The sequence below is a fragment of the Aotus nancymaae genome, unplaced genomic scaffold (assembly GCF_030222135.1).
Source record: "Aotus nancymaae isolate 86718 unplaced genomic scaffold, 86718_ANA_hifiasm-v0.15.2.pri h1tg000036l, whole genome shotgun sequence".
Classification (NCBI taxonomy): Eukaryota; Metazoa; Chordata; class Mammalia; order Primates; family Aotidae; genus Aotus; species Aotus nancymaae.
Window position 1 is genome coordinate 39,491,843 of NW_026988450.1, and position 23,015 is coordinate 39,514,857.

The window sequence follows — 23,015 nt, forward strand, 5'->3', positions numbered from 1 at the left end:
AAGAGTTAAAATCTTAGTTACTGAATAATTTAGCAGAGGATAATTAAATGCTAAGAGTAAAGAAATGGGACCTAAAATTTACCTGAGCTGGAGCAAGGTTAGAAACTCTGGAACAGAGAAATCTGCAGAAGGAAATAGTGATGCAACAAAAACCAATTGCTAGGTTTAGCTCTGCCACAGTTTAAAATACGTTGATCCTCAAATTTTGTCCCTGATGTATGTGATATTATATAGTAAATTTGATTTTTGTATGTGTTTATTATACCTTGCTTTGATCCAGAAAGGTTTACAGTGCTTCCTTCATCATAAGAAACTCATAATTCAGGTGGGTGCTTGTTTCTGATACCAGCTTTATGATAAAGCTAAAAATGATAGTTCTCAGAATATTCTGGAAATATTTTGGGACCCTAACTGGACAATATGTAAGAAGGAAGGAAACATTCCTTCCTCCCTACAGTAAGAATAATAAACACTACTAAACCAACAATGAGCACTCAACAGGGAGTCTTGAAGAGTGCCTTAGTGTTTAACACAGTGCTGTAAAGGCATGAACCTTTCCCCTCACTTTCTCTATAAGTAAACTTAGTGTTGCTGCATTTTATTCATTAGAATTATTTTCATTTCATTAGTAAAACAGGCATCTGCTCAAAAGCGAAGTAGCTGACCTTAGTCTTTATATAACAATATGGGATGATTCAAAGGTCACGTGAAATGCCGAGCTGCACACAACAAAACAAGCATAATTCTGTGTACTCTGAATCTTCCCACATTGATCATTTTTGAGGCCAGATAGTAACAAGAGAAAGGTAGAGTAGGCATGACAGAACTGTTTCACCAATAGAACAAAAAGGAAAAAATGGTTCTTTTCTTCTCCCTTAACTCTAGATGAACCAGTGAACACAAACTTAGCCAGTTCCAGGATGGAAACGGAGCCCCATGTTCCCATTTCATACATTTGAGAAAACAAATACAAGAAGGTTAATAGACTTCCCTAAGATCACATTATGAGTTAATGGCCAAGCCCATAACCAAATCTAGAATCTTATACTCAAAGAGGATAAGAAAAAATATTATTCAGAATTGGGTAGAATTAGTTCTTTCCCATCCAATCACTAAACTGTTAACACAATGCCTCTTGGGAGCATAATGAAGACTGTCACTGTAACCTTCCAGGTACAGGATTCTTTATCTGTTGCCATGGCAAAGGAGCAAAATCTAAGCCTCTGATTAAAATAAATGCTTTTGTAAGAAATAATCAAGATCCCTGTTAGGGTTTCATCACTGTATTATACTCTGTCATTTTCCATAGTAGTCCAAGCCTGGGGCTCAAAGTGCCTACTTGAAATTTCTTTTTATTGTTCGTATAATAACTGAATTAGTTTTGCCCCACCAGTTTCTTGGTGATTTTTCAGTAAGATAAAGGTACTTTAATCATTCTAAATATTTGAACATTTTAATTTCAGTGGTAAAGAAACAGATTGATGCATAGTGAAGTTATAACTTACAATCTGAAATTTATCTTTCAACATTAATATTTTTGAGTGCTTCAGTATAAAACAACAACCTATCTCAAATATAAAAGAGGAATATAAAATTATTAATGAAATAACTGGCAGCCTGGAGATATTTATTCCAGCATAGGCTTTGATAAATCTTTTCCTGAAGGCAGTTAAACCTTTCTGAGAAAAACCTTCTGAGGTTGATATAAGTCTGTTAAAAAAAAAAAAAATGGTGTTTAGAAATTATGCTGCCTTTTTGCTACTCTCAGCTTAAACACAAATTCAGCTGCAATTTAGATGATGTTTCCTTTCCTTTTTTAATTGCTGGTTCGGCTCTGAAAAGCTTTCCTTCCAGTGGTGCCCTCAAGGGCACAGTTTTATAATCAAGAGGCTTTGCCCCTTGTAGCTTGATAAAACCAGAACCTGCCATTTCTCTCCAGTTATGTTTGACACTGACCTAGGAACAATCAAAAAGCTTTTCATGTTTTGTGCTTTAAACATCTTTTGATAAGAGGCTGCAGGAAAAGAACACCTGTATTCTAGTCTAGCTGATAAGAGCTGCGTGGTCTTCAACAAGTCTCCTTAATTTATCTGGACTTCTTGGAAATGAGGAATTTGTATTCAGTGTTTCCTTCTAGATCTATAATGTCTTTGGGTGATTTGCTGATTGCCTGTGAAATTTGGATGCTGTCACCATTTGATCCTGATGTTTTGTTTTTTCACTTCAACAAACTATGTATACTCTGTTCTTGTCATTAATTGAATAATATCTCTCTCTCACACTAATTTGAGACTTGTAGTTTTATACATTTGGTAGAGAAATGAGAATATTTCTTCATTAGGAAACCCTATCTATATTTAGTGTTTGGCTAAAACCTTATTTGCAGTATTTTTATGTTTTGTGTGTGTGTGTGTGTGTGTGTGTGTGTGTGTGTGTGTGTTTTAATGTTATATAAGTATTTGCTGAAACATTTTAATCTATACTGCAAAAGGATGTTTTATTTTATTTCCTTTAATGTACTTTGCACAGTTATGTTTACAAAGGAATATTCTATAAATAATATAGGTACTAGTCCACATATTTTATTCTTTCTCTTAAGAATAAGAAAAGCGTGTTTTTTTTGAAACTTCTCAGATTGTTCTGTTATGAAACATCACTACTGGCTGGATGTGGTGCTTCACGCCTGTAATCCCAGCACTTCGGGAGGCCAAGGCATGAGGATCACTTGAGGTCAGGAGTTCAAGACCAGCCTGGCCAACAGGGTGAAACCCCGCCTCTACTAAAAATACAAAAGTTAGCCAAGCACAATGGCACATACCTATGGCCCCAGCTATTCAGGGGGCTGAGGCAGGAGAATTGCTTGAACCCAGGAGGCAGAAGTTGCAGTGAGCTGAGATCCACTGCCACTGCACTCTAGCCTTGGTAACAGAGTGAGATTCCATCTCAAAAAACAAAGAAACAAAGAAACATCACTATTAAGTTACATATGTAGAAAAGGAATCAATTGAATTATGTTGTGCTTACTAATGCGAAGGGGCTCTCTGTCTCTCTTCATGTGTGTATAACACACATGAAATATATATATGATGTACATGTACACACATTTTACAGTTTATATTCTATAAATGTTCAAGTTTATCAATAGTTAAATATAAATTAAATTGACGATAAAAATATATCTCTTTCAATTAAAAAAATGTTCAAAATAATAATGCCCCGTTGTTCAAATACACAGGAAAATGAAGACTCTTAAACATGATAATGGGACTTTAAATTAGTACTACCTGTAGGAGGGCAAATTTAGTGACCTTCTTCCTGTAGGAGGGCAAATGTGAGAAAACATGTCTCACATTTTCAATTCAGGTATTATTCTACCTAGTAATTTCATTTCTAGAACATTACCTAGGAAACAATTTAGTATGTATATAAGGAATATTTGTCATATACATGGTTATATTAAGAAAAATTAGACAACTATCTTTACGTTATATTCAACAATATGAGATTAATGAATAAATTATAAATATAGTAAAATATACTATTTGGCCATTAAAAATTGTATCTTATATGAATACAATAGGTATGGAAAGATGCATGTATTTTTATGTGCAAATAAGTGATTTAAAATGTACATGTAGTTGGTTTAAAAAAACAATATATTATAGATATTTCAATAGCTTTATTGAGTTATAATTTATATACCATAAAATGAACCAGTGTTAAGTATACATTAAATAATTTTTAGTAAATTTATAGAGTTGTACAACTACCACCCATTTTAGAACAATTAAAAAAATATATTTTATGTTGCCAATTAGTATTTTCTAATTTATAACATTGCCACTTCAAATGTGAAAGTTATTTATATTTTTAATTTAAAATTTTCATATAGCTTTACAGAAAAAAAAGTGTCACCTATCTTTTCAACCACTTTAGTCTGTAATTATAGGTTTGTTATAATAAAAGTCAGTAGAGTTTTAAGGTAGTTACAAAAACCAGTTGTTTTTTATTTGTTAATTTTTATCTATGGACCAATGATTACTTACTCATGGACAAAAAGTCAAAACTTACCTGTTAGCTATCTGACCTTAGGCAGGTTACTTTATCTCTTATGCCAAGTTTGGAAGGCCTAAATGAAAATACTTAGCGACTTCTGTTTATGGTAGTTTGGAGGAAGAGAGTTTTTCAACAATTCTGTTGCTGAAGCAAATGAAAAATAATGGATAGAATATATATTTACATTTCTGAAATGTATCCAATGCCTGGCAAGAAAGCAAAGACTCCCCAGAGGCCAAAATCTAAGTGAAAGAGAGAACACAAACAAATAAGCAGTGCAGGGAAGCGGCTTTAACTCACTGACCTTACATTTTAGTTTTGAAGACTTTCAGTGCTGGGGCAAGAGAAAGCATAGCCACGAGCACCCGCGAGGTAAGGATTCTGTTAACAACTTTCTGCAAAAACTTGGAACCAAAAGCCTTCACTTTTCCTCAAAAAGAAAGTTACCCCTAGTGATCCAGGACACCAAATAAAGAAAGAGGGGAAGAAATCTGCCCTGAGAATTTATAACTACAAGTTAGCCCTCATGTAAATGTGCAGTCCAAATCTAAACTTCCTGGGTGGAGAGGAAAGCCTCAAGCCAAGAATTTAATTTAAAATCATTTCAAGATGATGGTACCTCCAGACACTGGACAAGAGCAAAATCAAATTCTCTCTTAATCTAGATCTGAAATAATTTCCACAGATTAATCCTGCAAGGAATATGTACTGAAAGAAAAAAAAAACTCAAAACACACTTTAGACAGTATTCAAAGACTTTATATATTGAATATATCAGCTAAATAGTAGGTATGTATTTGTATAAATACATGTGGGATTAAAAATAGGAGAAATGAGCAAGATATAAAAAAGACAAAACAAATTTGAGAAAGTACCAAAGACATTTGCTAAGCATTTTAAAAATACAGTAATTGAAATGAAAATATCAGGAAACTAGTTTTACAGTAGATTAAATAGAATAGAAAAGAGAGTTAGTGAACTAGAAGACACAACTGAAGATCCCACACAGAATGTGACTTAGAGAGACAAAGATCTAGAAAATATAAAAGAGGTTAAGAGACCTAGAAGATTGAGTGAGAAGGTCCAATATACCTCTAATCAAATTTCCAAAAGAATTAATAAGACAGCAGACAAAGTAAATAATAAAAAGATTGTATATCTATAAACCAACAAAGTTAGAACATGTATAGAAACCTAACTTATGATGGATCTGGCAAAAATGTATAGAAATCTTACTTGTGATAGAGCTGACATGACATTTCAGTGCCAGAAAAATACTGGACTGTTCAATAAATGGTGCTGGGAAAATATCTATATGAAAACAAAAGAGTTAAATTCTAAATCCATACACAAAAGTCAACCCCAGTTTAGAACTTACATGTGAAGAGTAAAGACTTAAGAGTTTCATTATATAAGAAAATAGTTTAATGACGGGAGTAAAGAAGGATTTCTTGAACAAGATACAAAATATAAACTACACCTTTAGAACATTGTATGGCATAACTTTCACTTTATTAAGTTGTACATCAAAAGACAGCACTTAGAAATTGAAACAAACAAACCAAGAGAATTTGCAAAACTCAACTACCAAGGGCTGGTGTTAAAAACATTTAAACAAATCGTATAAATCAATAAGGAAAAATTAGAATACATAATAGCAAATGATTTGGCAAAATACTGGAACAAGAATTTCAAAAAGAAGCAGGGAAAAGTCCAATATAACCTCCTATGAAGAATTACTGAAACTCTTGTTTGCAGAGAGTTGTAATGTGCAGTGTTGGGCAATTGTGACTTATATTAAGCCAAGTTAGTACAGTGGTTCAAGGGGTCCATGCAGAGTATTTAGCACTTGTACCCTAGAGTTTAAGTGCCCAGTGGAAGACAGAAGAGCAAAGCTGCACAGTTAACAGCCACAGGTTCATAGGGAGTTGGAACAAGGATTCATACATACTGTTTTAGCTGTGGATTTCAAGAAAGGAGAGAAAAAAATTGTAGATTAATTGTTCTATTATTCTCTAAGGTTTTACTATATTGCATCTGGGTGCTGATCTTATTTGTGCTGCTGGGCATCTGCTGTGATTCCTGACTCTGAAGAGTCACAGGTCTGTTTAATACTGCAAAATTATCAGCAATTGTCTCTTCTGTTCTCTTTGTTCATCTCTTAGAACTCCTTATATATAAGTTAAATACTCTTGTTCTCTTCTCTGTCATTTCTATTTCAAATTGTTCATCTCTCTGCTTCAATTTGGATAATTACTTTAGATTTATATTCTAGTTCCTAATTATTCTTCATTTGTATCTAATCTTCTATTTAACATATCCATTGGGTTTATTATTTGGAAGTTCTTACTGCCTTTTTTGAAATCTGCTTGGTCTCTTGCTGTAGTCTCTCACTCCTTTCTCATGTTTCCGATTACCCTTTTTATTTCTTTGAACATTTGAAGCATGTTTCTGGTGACTCGTTTTCATGATACTTTTTTTCTTTGTGTGATATGATTATGTGTGGATAGATTGGCATTGTTTCTACTATTAGTTTATACTTGGCTGATTAAATCATTGGGAATTTGATGTATTTCTTTACTGAGAGTATGTTTTTGTTTATGCCAGATACCTCAAGATACTACTAATACAGAACTGAGGTGAGTTAATCTCTCAGTCTTGGGCTTCCCTGAATATGCAGTTATAGGAATTTGAATCTCAGACTGTTGAGTGGACTGAACTTTAGTTTTAAGTTTTCAGGACAGAGTTTTGTACCCAGAGATAAGACTGAGAAAACTTATTTGTCATCTTCCTTTGTTCATGCATAGAGTTTTTTTTTCCAGCTCTCTTTTAGTAAAAGTGTGGTCCTTTGAGTGTTCCAACTTCAACCCCCTACCTTGACTCATCCTCTGTTCTTCCAAAAGTTGCTAAAATATGGAACTTAAGAATTTCTAGTTAAAGAAAATGCCTGCAGGAGAACAAGGCCTTCAATGCAAGATTGCTAATCGGTCTATTTCTTTGTCTCTTGTTCATTGTTGCCATTCTTGGTTTTCTCTTGTGTTCTTAGAAGCTTTGCTGTACATTCAAATAATGTTTGCCACACTTTGCCTTTTACAAGGCATTCTATAGAAGGAATATTTTAGGATCGTTAACTAATCCTAATGCCAAAAGTGGAACTTCCAGGAATTTTCTTTAATGTAAATATTGCCTTCCAATTTATCAATAAGATTTTGAGAACTAATTTTAAGTAGCCTGTATAGTCATCTAGAAACCTTTTTAAGAAAGGACTATGCAGGTAGATTTTTATAATTCACTTTTTCTTTACACATGAGATATATATATGTATGGCTTCTCACTCTTGCCCTGGCTGAAGTGCAGTGGTGCAAACATGGCTCAATGCAATGCAGCCTCCACCTCCTAGACTCAAGCAGTCATCTCACTTCAGCCTCCTGAGTAGCTGGGACCACAGGCATGTGCCACCTTGCTTGGCTAATTTCCTATAACCCATATATTTTTTAATAATGAAAATGTAACGGTCTTTACTTCTTGTAATCCACCCAATTTGTTTGTGTGTGTATGTGTGTGCGTCTGTGTGTGTGTGTGTGTGTGTGTGTGAGTGAGAGAGAGAGAAAGAGAGAATTAATTCTAATAATTAGTAGAATTGGTAGGCTGCATTGTTTTAGCTAGCTAATACCACAGAGTCCCTTCTACTATGAACTCTTGACTTGTTCTTCCGGATTACCATTAAGATTTTAGTTAGCTTCTGAGCTATCTAGAGACTCAGAAGCTAACTAAACTAAAATCACTTGACACAAACTCAGTGATAAGAAAGGCAAGCCCGGGCTATGATTTCAGGGTATAGCCAGTCTCTTACGTTACCCAGTCATTTTCTTGAACATGTGACAAATAGTCAGTGCTGTTTTTTAATCCTGACTTCCAAATGTGGGATATAGAACACAATAAAGTTATAGGCATAGACAGATCACCCATATCCCTTGCTTTCAGCCATGGACCATATTGAAATGTAATAAAAAACACAATATATTTCAGTAATTCTAGGATACATATGTTTCCTGTTTTTGACAGCTATGGAATTGGGATATATCTAGCAATTGATGGTGCATAAAAGTTAATTGGTGATATTTTTATTTCCTTGTGATATATAAAATACCAAAATAGTGGTGCATCTTACAATTAATGGCACTTTATATTTGAAGAAATACAGTATTTTGTTTTTTAAATCCCATTGGAAAAAAATTTCTTACCTGTTTATTATTCTGAGCAAGTTATCTATTCCCAAAGGTTATTTTTTCCTGAATAAAAAGTTACTGGAATATTATGGTATTCTATTCATAGCAAGCCACAAGGGCAAAGTGAATTCGGAAATGTGTCAGTGTTCACATATTTATTAATTATCTACTATTTTCCATACACAATGCTGTTTAGAAATGCTCATAATATTTTAATGCTCAATTATTCTGTCACAAAATTTGTTTAAATCAAAAGCAAGGATAATTTGCCTTTGACAGCAGAGAGATCATATATGATATTTTGAAAAATGTATTTGTCTCTGACAAATTTAGTAACTTAGGCCTATTAACTCAACATATTATAGAACTGTGGTTAAAATAGAACTAACCATCTGACACATATACTGTTTAGGAGTAGTCACATTACAAATGAGTGTTATCCTTTGAGTATCATTTACGTTAACTTTGTGTTATGTCTATTCCACAATCTTAAAAATGATATTCAAAGAAAAGTGTGCGAGCAATAAGGTAGAAAGCAGTGTATTTATGGGGAAGAAATCTTGGTGATACTTTGTCATCAATTTCAACAAACATAAATTGAATCCAATTTATGTATGAACTTAGTTCTGTGTTCTCCATACTTAAAAATGTAACATTTGGTTCTATGTTACACTTCCAGAAAAATGCATGCTACAGTTGAGAAGATGGCATATAAGAGGTGACAAAAATTACTAATTTGGAAGTGTTTACAGATTTCCTACTGCCTGCCAAAGAGTCCTGTATTTTACAGCCCCTATCTGTCTACGCCACAGCTCCTCAAACATATGAAGATAGTATATTTCTATTAGACTGGTTCCTATATATATCTTAACCTTTTTATTGTGAAACCAAACAAAAAGGAAAGCCAGACAAATCAAATGTAGAACGTCATGATCATAAGGTAAACATTCTTGAAGCCATCACCAAGATTTGAGAAGCCAGACCTGCCAGTTACCCCAGAAGTCCTTCCACACGCTCTGTCCCAGTTACGATTCCTCCTTCCCCTAAAAATAACTACAACCAACGGATCCTGCTAGTAGTCACTTCCTTGTGTTTTATTATGGTTTCATTACACAGATTTTTATCCCCAGAAAGGGTAGTTAAATTGAACTCATTTTCTCTCTGTTATATCTCTTTTAATTTGTAGGCTATTTTGCAATTCCTTTTATCTGTATATTTTTACAGTTTATTCTGTAAATTGTCAGCTAAATCTAGAGGCTAATTTGGCAAAACTATAGTGGATAGTGTGTTCTCCCGTCAAAAATCACATATTATTTGTTTGTCTCTCTTTTTTGTTGTTATAGTGGTGGTTGTTGTTTTTTAGTTATTTGTTTTTTGGGGTTTTTTTTATTTTTTTAGGTTGGTAGGCTTTGATACTCAGTGACAAACAGGGACCAGCAAATTCTGGCCACTGGCCAAATTCTGCCAGTTATATATTTTATATGGTCTATGAACATAGTCCAACTAATTCAGTATTATCTATGGCTGCTTTCATGTAACCTCTTGTTCACAAAGTCTAAAACATTTACTGTCTGGGCCCCTACCAAAAAAAAAAAAAAACCAAAAAATCCTGGATCTGGCCTAGGAAGTTGAAGCCTCCCTGGTTGTTTTGGTTATCTGCAGCTAATTTCTAAGATTCCTGAGGAAGGGCTCATGAGAACAATATTACCTGAGTTCTAGCATGTTCACAATTTTGGGGGACCCTTTATACTTAAAAGACAATAAATCCTGATACAAAATTCTTGGCTCTATTTTAAGTATGTTAAAATATGTTGCTATACTTTTTCTGGAATAAAACTCTTGGTTTTGGAAAGCCTCATGGTAAATCTACATTTCGTTTTGTTCTGTTTTTTACGGCATAAGTCGTTTGCTCTATATGTCTCCATGCATAAAGAATTCTTGCTTTGTTTTTTAAAGTCCAGCAATTTTACTAAAATATGTCTTGATGTGTTTGTTCTGAGTCGATATTCTCATATATATGGCATACTTCCAGTATTTAATATCAAATGATTTTATTTTGGGAAAACATTCTTGTATAATAGTTTTTAGTGTTATTTTCCTTTGTTAGTTTCTACACTTTAGAAATTCTATTACAGTATATTGTTTATTTTTTGTATATTCAATATTCGTCACTTCCTTGCAAATCCCTTTTTTTTGTTGTTATTTTTTATTTTAAAAGCTTTCTTTCCTTTCACCTTCTCTTATTAAGGTATTACGTGTAATGTTTATTTTTTCTTTTCTCCTTTTTTCGTTTTAATTTTTTTGAGACAGACTCTCACTTTGTCGCGTAGACTGGAGTGCAGTGGCACAATCTCCACTGGAGGAGTGGCACTGCAACCTCCTCCTCTTGTGTTCACACGATTCTCCTGCTCAGCTTCCCGAGTAGCTGGGATTACAGGCATGCACCAGCACACCCAGCTAATTTTTTGGATTTTTAGTAGAGACGGGTTTCACTATGTTGGCCAGACTGGTCTCGAATTCCTTACCCTGTGATCTGCCTCGGCCTCCCAAAGTGCTGGGATTACAGGCATGAGCCACCACGCCTGGCCATGTTTGTTTCTATGTTCCTTCTAATTTTGACTTAATTTCTAAAATAATATTTTTTCTTCGATTACTAATTTTTTTCTGTATCCTGTCACTTCATTTCTGAGTTAATCTAACTCTGATTTATGTTTTTGTTGATTTCTTGAATTTTTTTTTCTTATCTTCTAGCTTATTTTTAAATACTTGGTTAACTTGGACTGGTATTGTGGTCTTGTCTTTCTGGTATGCTTTCATTATCTACAGGGATGTTATTGTGCTTCTTATTTTTCTTTTTCTTATTATAACATTGTATAGGATTTGACCTTAATAATTTTTGATGCTTTTAAAAATTCAATTTTCCTGAATTTTTTCAAAGGAGGTTGGGCTTAAAATTGTTTTTCTAACTTCACAGAACTTCCTCTTAAATGTATTGTCTTATAGTACTGAAAAAATAAGGTAGCTTGCTTCCAATGATTTCTGGCTCTGTTTCTCTCCCCAACTTTTTATCTGAATCTCCCTTTTTATTTCTTCACTCTGTGACCATCCCTCTCAATTTTGAGTCCACTCCTAGCTAATTCCTCAGTGTAGGTCCCTCCTGACATAGTCTTTGGAGTGACTGATTTTAAGAGTTCACAGGGGTTACACAGTTCCAGTCCCTTTAGGCCTTACTAAGAATTTTGTGTTCTCTCATTTTTGTACTTAACCACTTTTGGATGAAATGCCTGCCAGTTTCAGCTGCTCTTCTGGAATTAGCCATTGTTATTCTAGTGAACATTTGTTGGCTACTTTGGAGTTCTCTTGTTCTCAGGTTTGTCTCATGATCTGTTACTTTTCTTTGTTTCTGCCTACACATCAAGCAACACCATGCAGTGCAGCTCTTGTGGCTGTTCGTGATTTCGTCCTTACACACTTGCAACTGTAGGTTGATGATGACACCTTGTCATCTGGTTTTGTTGCATTTGTTGTCTATTGGAGCTTTTTGTTGTCGCTTTTTTCTAGTCGTTCAGTCTGTTTTTATGTGAAGATTCCAAGGGTTTCATAAACTATGCCATCAACATGGCCATCTTCCCCAAATCCTCCTGTTATTATTTTCTGGTTTCTACACATCTGTGACACAGAACAAGATCTGGGCCTAGATGAGTAAAACCAGACTCATACACATTTGAAGAGAAAGGAAAAAATCTTAATCAATATACATGTAAAGATATAGGAGAGAAAGGAAGAAAGAGGAGTACAATCAAAGACTAAGAATTTTGGAAAGATTCTAGAAAGCAATGTTATATAGGAGGATATGGCTCATGGAATTCAGAGGAGACAGAGGGGAATGCCAGAAGTACTGTTTAGATTTATAAATTGTATCTAATTTACTATCCTTGAGGAGAAACAAGTCAAGAATAGAAAAACTTTTTGAAAAATTTTACACTTGAACTCTACATATTAAACTTGACACTCTTCAAACACCAAATTCCATGAGTCACAGCTTCAATCTGGTAACAATTATGTATGTAAAAGGTGTACATTTTTGAATAATTAAGGTAGCAAATATACAGTAGAAAATATATGTGAAAAATAACTCGGGAAAAGTAGTATTTGTGGAGAGCCTACTACATGCCAAACACTAGCTGCACATTTATCCTAGCAGTAAACTATTATCATGGCAGACAAACACAGGTCTTGTGAAGTTTGAGCCAATGATCTGTCCATTACAGTTTACAATATCCTTTCTCCAATCGATTAATAGCAATAGTGAACACTCCTCAAAAGTTATGAGCTATACACCCTACTGTGTGTGCCACATGCTGTGTTTAATTTTAATACTCGTAACAAACTTATGGTAATTATTCTTATCCATAGTTAGGGAAATAGGGATTTAGAAAGGTTACTTTCCAAAGTTCACACACAGCTGTTAAGTGGCACAACTACAGATCAGCACTTAAGTGTGACTGTCTTCAGAGCCAGCTTCTTCACCACCACATTATGTTATTAGACACCTAGGAATGTGACCTGGGTCCTCATGTAGTAATCTCAGATTTTGTCTGACTCTCTAGACGTCCCCATCCTCATACCCATGTGCATGTTTCTAAAATTCCAATTGTTTGAACTTCCCAGCAGAATGGGATTGTCCTTTAGGCAAAGACATCCAAGTAGTCTTATGTTCTTGTTAGGGTCTTCCGGTATGAGACAGAGCAATAGGAGGAGCCAGAGGAAAGAATCCTACACAAAATAAGTTCTTGATGACTTTAAGATGAACCCTTTATCATGGAGTTTGTCAATGTAAAGGTCTTAATAAACTCATCTATAAAGTATTTTCTTATTTCAAACTACAGAATAAGTGGTTAAGATAGGGCTCAGAACTTATTTCAATTTATTGGTCATTTAATAATATTTAATCCAAAATTGTAATTTTCACTAAGCTGAGAATCTTATCATTCCCTTAATCCTTGAGAATCTGTAGTCTGAAATCATTATGATCTCTTGTTTTGCCATCTAATGTTTACAAAGACTAGCTGGAATTAGCTTCTGTCCACTATTAGGACAAGTAAGAGCCAGTTCTTTATTTTTCTATTTTTTAAGGCTTAAATTTGACATAGTGGTCTCCCAGTTTGAAAAAACAAATGTGCCATTTAAAATAAAAGCCTAAGAATATTTAAAAGAAGTGGGACATAAATAATGTGTATAACTAGTTAGTATTTTAAAAAGTAATAATTGTGGGTAGAATAGAAAAAGAGCAAAAGACAAACTTATTTTTGTAAAGTTATTTTTTTCCTGTTATAGAAGCTGGCTCAGATGTCTCACACAAAAATGGTGAGAGCTGGAGGGAGTTAATCCAAAAGACAGTCAGAAGCAGTACCCCCTGCTAAATGTAATTGTTACCTAACCTCATAAGCAAGATACACTGATCCCAATGTCATTGACTTGATTGATTTTCAATAGGGCAAATACAAACAGGGAAGACTGATGCTCTGATTTTTCTAATTGACTCAGATAATTCCATCAACCTGATGGGCAGAGCTTGCTTACCTGAGAAATTATATGATAATTAAGATGCACAGACAGTCCTCGAAGAAACCTGATTCAAAGCACTGTGCTTCCAGTGCTAGGATTTTTACTTAAATGAATGCTAGCCCTGTTCCAGCTCCACCAAAGGAAATATGTAAATTGAAATGTTTACATTTTGGCTTTCCACAGACAAAATTGGAAGTATTAATGCTACTTTGTTCACAATTTCCGCTTAATGATTTCTGTAACTAATAATTATCAATGACATGAATTAACATTATTAGGATCTGAAAAGTATAACATTAGATTTTATTTGCCCATATCCTTTCTGATAGACATGGAGGATTAAACTGTGTTTGAAGAAAAAAAAAAAAAGCAGAATCTGAATATTGAGTATAATCTGTACATTTTTAAACTGCTTTATTATGTCAGTAGGAGTTCTTTTTGCCAGTCTCTCAAATACAGGTTTTGCTTAAAGGAATACATGCCTTCTGCCAACATACCAGTCTTTTGGGGAATTAGGAACGCAAAATATCCCTTTTTGTACCTTCACAACCAACACATTTGTTGAGAATTAAAAGGGCCAGACTTTGACATTTTCCAGCTTGTTATCTATTTAATTTTCCATCTGTTTCTTTTGCCACTGCCTTCCAAAGGAACATCTGCTGCATATCTGAGAAAAGGGAAGTTTGGATCTGTGCCACCTGGGTCTGCAGTCCAAAACCTTGAGATCCAGAATAAGGGAAGGGAAGGAGACTAACAATTGGTCCAGGAAATAAAATGAGGACAAACAGTCTGTTAAGAACAAAGCTGTATTTCTCTTTATTACAGAGTCCACATGACTGGGCAAGCTGGGTGGCAGCATCTACAACCAGCAAGTGCTGGATGCATAGGGAGGCAGCTGGTAACTGGCCAGTGGCAAGAGCACTTCTCAGAGTTTGGACACTTCCTCTGGTGCCTGACTCTCCATGTGGGACCCGGTTTCTCAGACATTCATTAAGCATTTATGGGGTAGCTTTGTTCTGAGTACTCTGGAGGCAGAGATGAATAAGACATAATCCCTATGCTAAAGAGTTAGCCTACGATGGGGAAGACAGATAAGTGAAAAACAGATCACAATATCACAATGAAAAATTCTGTATCCTAGGTAGGGAAGAAATGTCACAGAAATACGTAAAGGAGAAAGATACATTCCTAATCCTGTAAAAAGAAGTGGTGGTTCAAGGAGAGGAACGTCTGTACAGAGACAGTGCTACAAACTGAGTGGAAGGATAAGTAGGAATATTAGAAAACAAGTTAGTTTTTTCTTCCTACCACCGAGGGGTAGTGTAAAACAGCAAACCTTCATAATTGACTCAAAAAATGTAATCTCCCAAACCTTAAACCCACCCACCACCCCTCTCAATGTCAAGGCATCAACATTTATATCAAAGGTATCAACCAACTGGGTTCTGCCACTTTTAAATGTCATCTACAGAGTCACTAGTAAGGTTAGCAAACTTTTATCAGAGTGAGGTAAGAGGTCCGCCTAATAATAACTTTCTGATTTGCTATGGTGGAGCAATAATGGAGTGGCCAGTTGTCTGACTTTAACTTTTCTTAATAATCTAACTTTAAAAACATAAAAATATTTATATGTAAGATCACAATACCAAATGCAATAAATTCTTAGGAGTGTACCTGCAAAACAATCAGGTATGAACAAACATCTACTCTACCATAAGGGATACAGAAGTAAAAGACATGACGTTTCTGTCAAAGAAGCTGAAACCTAATTGCAATGACTGAAGTGTTTAAAATGGATAACTAAACTATAATTTTTTGAATCTCTTTTCTATAATACTGACATGACAAATATTTAACATTTAAATGAGAAAAGAATAAGGCCAATGTTATGCTTTATTGTTCAGTAAATGTATGCTTCCTTCATTTTTTAATGTGGTCTACAAATAAGTATAAAACTTTTTATCATTTGATTTATATTAGTTATAAATCAAACTAATATACACTGAGATGCAAAAATAATTGGCATAATCTTTGACTTTGCAATTATATTTTGTCTTAATTTTAATAAATTTTATTTTTAAAATATGCATTGGCAATACAGAAATAACTGGGAAAAGACTCAAACACACCTTTTTTTCTATCATCAAATTTTCTTTCAACCTCAAAGAAAAGCCTTCCTCAATTTTAAAAACTCATTCAGAGAGAATTTTTAAAGTTTTTTTTTAACACAATAAAGAGCAAGCTATGAAATCAATATTTGGAGTATTTTTAGCTTGATTTAACTCACCCAAAATTCTTAGATAAGCATGTAATGTTTTGTTTTATGGTTAGTTTCTTAAATGGAGTTTAAAGACATTGCAATTTTTAATTTTTAAATAGGACTGTTTTATATGGTAGATGTATTAGGGTTCTCTAGAAGGACAGAACTAATAGGATATATATTTACATGAAGGGAGTTTATTAAGGAGAATTGATTCACACCACACGATCACTCAGTAAAGTCCGACATAGGCCGTCTGCAAGTTGAGGAGCAAGGAAGCCAGTGGTGGATTCGTCTGAGTCCCAAAACCTCAAAAGTAGGGAAGCCAACAATCCAGCCTTCAGTCTGTGGCCAAAGGCCCCACATTCCCTGGAAAACTCTTGGTTTAAGTCCAAGATTCCAAAAGCTGAAGAACCTGGAGTCTGATGTTGAAGGGCAGGAAGCATCCAGCACAGGAGAAAGATGAAGGCCAAAAGATGAAGCAAGTCTGCTCTTCCATCTTCTTCTGCCTGCTTTGTTCTAGCCATGCTGGCAGGTGATTAGGTGATGCTCATCCAGATTGAGGGTGGGTCTGTCTCTCGTAGTCCACTGACTCAAATGTTAATCTCCTTTGGCAGCACCCTCACAGACAGACCTAGGGACAATACTGTGCATCCTTCAATCCAATCAAGTTGACACTCAGTATTAATTCACCTGTAATGAATGGGCTTAAAAAGAGACTGATGATTGAAACATTTTACTAGTTCAAACTGAGAAAGAAATGAGGTTTTCTATGCTATTACCTTATTCTTCTATTAGAAAAACATCCAGAGTAAATTATATCAGGAGGCCATAGTCCAATACTTCCTAAATTAGAGTTGATAGAAGCACAGAATATTTTTGAGTTGGAATGTATACCAGAGTTGCTTAGTGATTTATAAGTGGGAAAGCTGAGAACCAGGAAGGTTAGATACCTAACTCTTATTTGTTTGGGTTTATAACTATGTCCTAATCTTCTTCAGAACATCATGATTCGTGGTATTATCTTATCACCATCAGTCCTTTGGTGTTTTGTATTTTCAGTCATAAAAAATTTTCATTTAGGGACAGAGACAAATTTTTTCCTTGGCTGAACTTGAATATACCATCCCACTCAAGACTCTAGAAAATCAAATTTCACCAGCTGGTCACATGACCTGAAAGAGTGGCCCTGTCATCATCTTATTCCACACTAAACTGGTTTTCTTTGTTGATTCTCCCTGAGACTTTGAAAGATAAGTACAGCAGGTGGCACCATTCACAGCTCACCCATCTACCTTGAGTAAGCTTGGCAAGTACACTTATTAAGTCTGCAGTGACCTCTGTGTAGACCTGGGGGCTGATTCAGTGAATGCTGCTTTTGTGGCTCAGGTATTGTCCTAGAAGTTAGTTGTCAATGAGCCTCAGGTAAAGTTGCTGAGGGAGAGACATAAGCAGATTTAGTAAACTGTTTAAATATTCCAAGCCTAACACTTTCTGAATTTTAAATAACTACACATAATTTTCTTTGTCTTCAGCATAATACGGATCAAGCATAATAAATACATCAAGAGTGAATTTAGCCGATTGCTGAAACATGGCTGCACTTTGTTGGTTATAGAGAAAATATATGATGGCATGGTCAACATTCAAATGAAGCATAGAACAAACCCTGAGTCAGGCACATTCTGATCTTTTTTTTTCCCCCAGATATTTATTTTTTCTTTTCTACAGATGTCTATTTTGCAGCTCTGCTGGTTTTGTTCTTTTTCTTAATCTTGAGGCAGGTACAATGGGAGGTGAGATATTCCAGTCATTTCTGCCCCTTTTTTATTCATCTCCTGGTGGGTGAATGAGAGCTATGCTGTAGCCTCCAGAGCTCAACAGATCTTTTCTCCTCTCTTCACCCTTCCTCTCTAGGATCAATCCGGGATTGATGGGTACGTGGTAAAAAAGACATTTCTGGGTGTCTTTCTACATTTTTTTTCTACAATACTTCTAATTGCATTTGTTTTGTCACCCTTAGGATTACCAAGAAGCCTCCAATTTGGAACAATTTGTAACTCGATTTTTACTGAAGGAGACCCTGAATCAGCTGCAGTCTCTCCAGAATTCCCTGGAATGTGCCATGGAAACTACTGAGGAGCAAACACGTCAAGAAAGGCAACTTAAATGTTTTCATCTGATGTCTGTTTAGTGACTCTATGTTCATGAAAAAACAACTGAGAGGCATTGCACTTATACTACTGAAAAGTAAAAATGAGAATTGATATATTTTAAAAGAATGACAGTGACCTCCACTGGTTGCTTGCCTTATTATTTGCCTCTAAAAAGATCATTCCATTTTTTTCTTTTACTGTCAGTCATTTAGTCAACTTTATTTATTTATTTAGAGATGGAGTCTCACTCTGTCGCCCAGACTGGAGTGCAGTGGCATGATCTTGGCTCACTGTAAACTCTGCCTCCCCAGTTCAAGTGATTCTTGTGCCTCGGCCTCCCGATTAGCTGGAATTACAGGTGTAGGCCACCAGGCCCAGCTACTTTATTTTATTTTTTAGTATATACAGGGTTTCACTGTGTTGGCCAGGCTGGACTTAAATTCTCAACCTCAGGTGATCTACCTGCCTCTGCCTCCCAAAGTGCTGGGATTATAGGTGTGAGCCACCAAATCTGGACTAGTCAACAAATTTTAATTGAAAATTCAGTTTATGGAGAAGACTTTAAAAGAGTATGAATAATATGAAAATACATTTAACATAATGTGAATCCTTAAGGAGGCCTATGTTTGTTATATAACTAAGACATGAACACAAAAACTATGCTGCAAGGAACAAAGTGATAATAAATACCATAGAGAAGAGGAAATACATTGCCAATGGTTTTCAGAATAGTAAAAGATTAAATATGGATAGAGGGATGGAAGGATGAGAAAGTCAATTTCGTGGAGTTTCTCTATTTAAGCTTGCCTTGCAAAATCAAGAGACCAGTGCAAAAGCCTGATGGGAAGACAAGACTTGAATTGGACCTTTAGGTTGAATTTGAATGGCAGAATGAGAGTCTCTCTAGTGGGATCCGTCTCACCCACCTTCTGTTACCCACCTCTCATCTGGCTGACTTCTCCTTGGTTGCCTGGTCACTGATTGGACAGTACTTTCTCTGGGAAGCTTTCACTGCTCATTCATACCTCCCACTTCACTACCATGTATTTCCACAGTGCCCTCTATTTAGATCTACTTATCTCAGCCCCTTCGTTGTTAATTTATTATAGTTTGAAAATGTGGAAATGATGGGTAAGATCCTTACAGGCTACATGAACCTGGATACACTGGGGAGACCTGAGAATTCAGTAAGCCTAATTATTTCAGGAAATGGAGAAAAGTGAATGATGGGAATTATTCCAAAATTCAATGCCACCATAGGTATCACTGAGAAAATAAGTGGTCATATTGCAATAGCTGTATAAATAAAAGCACTAATGCTTAAGAGAAACCTATACTAAAAATGTTTAAGGAAGACGTCAAGGTAATGCCAGCCAACAATTATTTTTCTGAGTTGTCATTGCTTATACCGTGCAAGCTAGAGAAGCTTGCAAAACTCTTGCTCCGGGGGCATATTTTGGCTGATATGTTACTTTAAACTTATAGATATGCTTTATCTAACTTTTACATCTTAAATTAGAGAGAAGCAAATAGTAAGTTTTCAGAACAGGCTGATAATAGACTACCCTGTAGGACCGGTTTTTCTGAACAAATTAACTGATACATAATTATTAGGACATCTCCAAAATACTGGAATTTTCAACCATGTTTACAATGTCAAAATAAGTGAGCACCACCAAATTCTAACAAAAAAGCCTGTAATTCCAGGATCTAATGAGCCCATGCAGCTGATAAACACAGGGAAATACTCTTCAATGGATCTGTGAAGCATCCTTTACATCATAAACTTCCTATTTTCACTGCATTGGGTGATTCCGTATCAAATGGCAAAGTATAACAATTCACTTTAGAAAAGCAAACTGATCTTTTTAGCTTTGAGCAGAGGATAACTGAATATCTTGAAGCACAATGAAATTGATTTAATGTTCCTAATGAGAAAAATGAGGCATCCTGTGTTGTTTCTTTTGTTTAGACTTTCTGGAAATAAAATGGGAACTCCCTTTTTAGAATCAGTCATCTGCCACCTGAGAAGAGGCTTGAAAAAATGCTCTGATCCCCTTCTTCACCTGCACTTTTGTTTTTTTCTGCAGTCATCCCCTGCAAACTTGTGCTCTGCATTTACCACCATGCAGTGAATGTTTAATGAACAGCTGTTCTTTGTGTTAGGCCACAGGCTAGCCCTGAATTCTTGTGGCTGCTTCCAGCAGCTGCCTAGCAGCTGTGATTAATGAGAAGGAGCATGACAATACAGACTTTAAGGAAAGCAGAAGATACTAGAGGATTAATGAACCTTTTACTTCTGGATTTCTCACTCAAAAACAGCTTGAAATAAGGGGAAATGTTACACGTCTGACTGCAGTTTAAGGGGTGCTGTTGTATGGCATTTGACTAAGGCACCCAGGAATGACCAAATCCCACCCCAAATCTGGGATACTCCCTCTGAGAGGTTTCTAAAGAAATGCATAAACAACCAAACAGAAAATAAGGTATCAGACTGGGCCCGGTGGCTCACACCTGTAATCCCAGGACTTTGAGAGGCTGAGGTGGGCGGATCAGCTGAGGTCAGGGGTTCAAATCCAGCCTGACCAACATCGAGAAACCCTGTCTCTACTAAAAAATACAAAATTAGCCAGGTGTGGTGGCGCATGCCTGTAATCTCAGCTACTCCAGAGACTGAGGCAAATCACTTGAACCCAGGAGGCAGAGGTTGCGGTGAGCCGAGATGGTGTCATTGCACTCCAACCTGGGAAACAAGAGTGAAACTTCGTCTCAAAAAAAAGAGAAAAGGAAAAAAGGTGCCACTGTGGATTTATGCCCATAACATCTGATGAACCAGACTTAATGTGAATTAGGCCCAAACCTAAAGGGACTGTGTCTCCTCTCCAAACACTATTATCAGCTGGCCACCAAAAGTGAGGAGAGTCCTGGGACCTTCACCAGTGAAGAAAAGATAGAAAGGAAAACTATACATTTCCTATGAGGTCAATCAAGAGACCACTGAAAAAGCCTGATCAGAAGCTAAGACTTGAATTGGACGTTTAGGATGAATTTGAATAGCAGAATGAGATTCTCTCTAGAGGGATCTGTCTTACCCACCTCGTGTTACCCATCTCTGGCTCACTTCTCCTCATATGTCTGGTCATTGATTAGACAGTTCTTTCTCTGGGAAGCCTTCACTGCTCATTTATACTTCCCACTTCACTACCATGTATTCCCATAGTAGTATTTATATCTACTTATCTCAGCCCCTTCCTTGTTTATCTCCCCCATTAGACGTTGAGTTTTTAGATGGCAGAGACTTTGCATAAATCCCCTCTACTTACTACGACTGCATGGTAAACATATGAAGTGAACGAATGAAAGGAATTCTAGGTGAAAAGAGAGCTACAGAGGAGCAGTTGGTGGGGATGTAGGACAGTGAGGAGAGCAGTCTAACAGGCATCTGGGGTTCAGAAAGATCTTAAAAGCTAAACAGATGCATTCAGATTTAATTCTGTCAGAGAATGTCATTGGCAGTTGTAAACAAAAGAACATAATGAAAACAATATTCAAGAAAAATTCATCTAACAATAGTATGTGATACAGATTTGAGGAATAAGAACAGGCTTAGTGAGGATGGGTCAAATCAGTGTATCCAAAAATTCATCAGTTATTTTTTGTTTTAAGACAAAGTCTTACTCTGTTGCCCAGGCTGCAGTGCAGTTGCGCGATCTCAGTTCACTACAACTTCCGCCTCCTGGGTTCAAGCAATTCTCCTGTCTCAGCCTCCAGAGTAGCTGGGACTATATGCACCCACCACCATACCCAGCTAATTTTTGTATTTTTAGTAGAAACGGGGTTTCACCATATTGGGCAGGCTGGTCTTGAACTCCTGACCTCAGGTGATCCACCCACCTCGGCCTCCCAAAGTGCTGGGATTATAGGTGTGAGCCACTGCATACAGCCAATTCATCAGTTTTTTTATGTCACATAGGAAGATTTTATGATGCCTTTCACAGTGAAGAGTTGCAACATGCAGGCCAGGTGAGGTGGCTCATGACTGTAATATCTACACTTTGGGAGGCTGAGAAGAGTGGATCACTTGAGGTCAAGAGTTCGAGACGAGCCCGACCAACATGATGAAACCCCGTTTCTACTGAAAATACAAAAAATTAGCCAGGCATGGTGGCAGGTGCCTATAATCCTACCTATTCAGGAGGCTGAGACAGGAGAATTGCTTGAACCCAGAAGGTGGAGGTTGCAGTGAGCTGAGATCGTGCCACTGCATTCCAGCCTGGGCAACAAGAGCAAAACTCCATACCAAAAGAAAACAAAACAAAAAAAAAGAGTTGCAACATGCAGATATCATTAAAATCTCCAGAGTTGTGATAATTTCCTTTTCCTTCAGCATCAATATTACTTTGGCATTTAATATTTGTGAAACCTAGGGATATAAAGACTCCTTGGAATATAGCAAATTCAGGGAAGTCATCTATTCCATCCAACAGCCCCAGGGGAGAATCACAGAGTATCATTCATCCCTCAGTAATGAGTTAGACATGCCATGTTGGGCAAAATGTCTGTGTCTATTCATGTGAAATTGGTTATCTGAGAGAGATGTGTACAGCTGGAATGCCACAGAGGTGAAATTTTCAGATAGCATTCTGCAACAGTCTTTGTATCTGCCCTGGCAAGTGACTAAATGTGAATTATATTAATTCCATGTCTTCAGAAAGTACCTAATAGCTAATGAAAAGAATAATAATC

The 23,015-nt window shown here is 36.0% G+C and overlaps 1 protein-coding gene across 4 annotated transcripts in view; it reads left to right on the forward strand.

Annotated features, from left to right (window-relative positions):
- The window catches only part of NECAB1 (N-terminal EF-hand calcium binding protein 1), a 714,313-nt gene that overhangs the window by 658,945 nt on the left and 32,353 nt on the right, over nucleotides 1–23,015 (forward strand). For all 4 annotated transcript variants that reach the window (XM_064384351.1, XM_021675784.2, XM_064384352.1 and 1 more), the window contains one exon: nucleotides 18,137–18,273. In XM_064384351.1, the coding sequence (XP_064240421.1) occupies nucleotides 18,137–18,273 (137 nt within the window). The remainder of the gene's footprint in view (nucleotides 1–18,136; nucleotides 18,274–23,015) is intronic.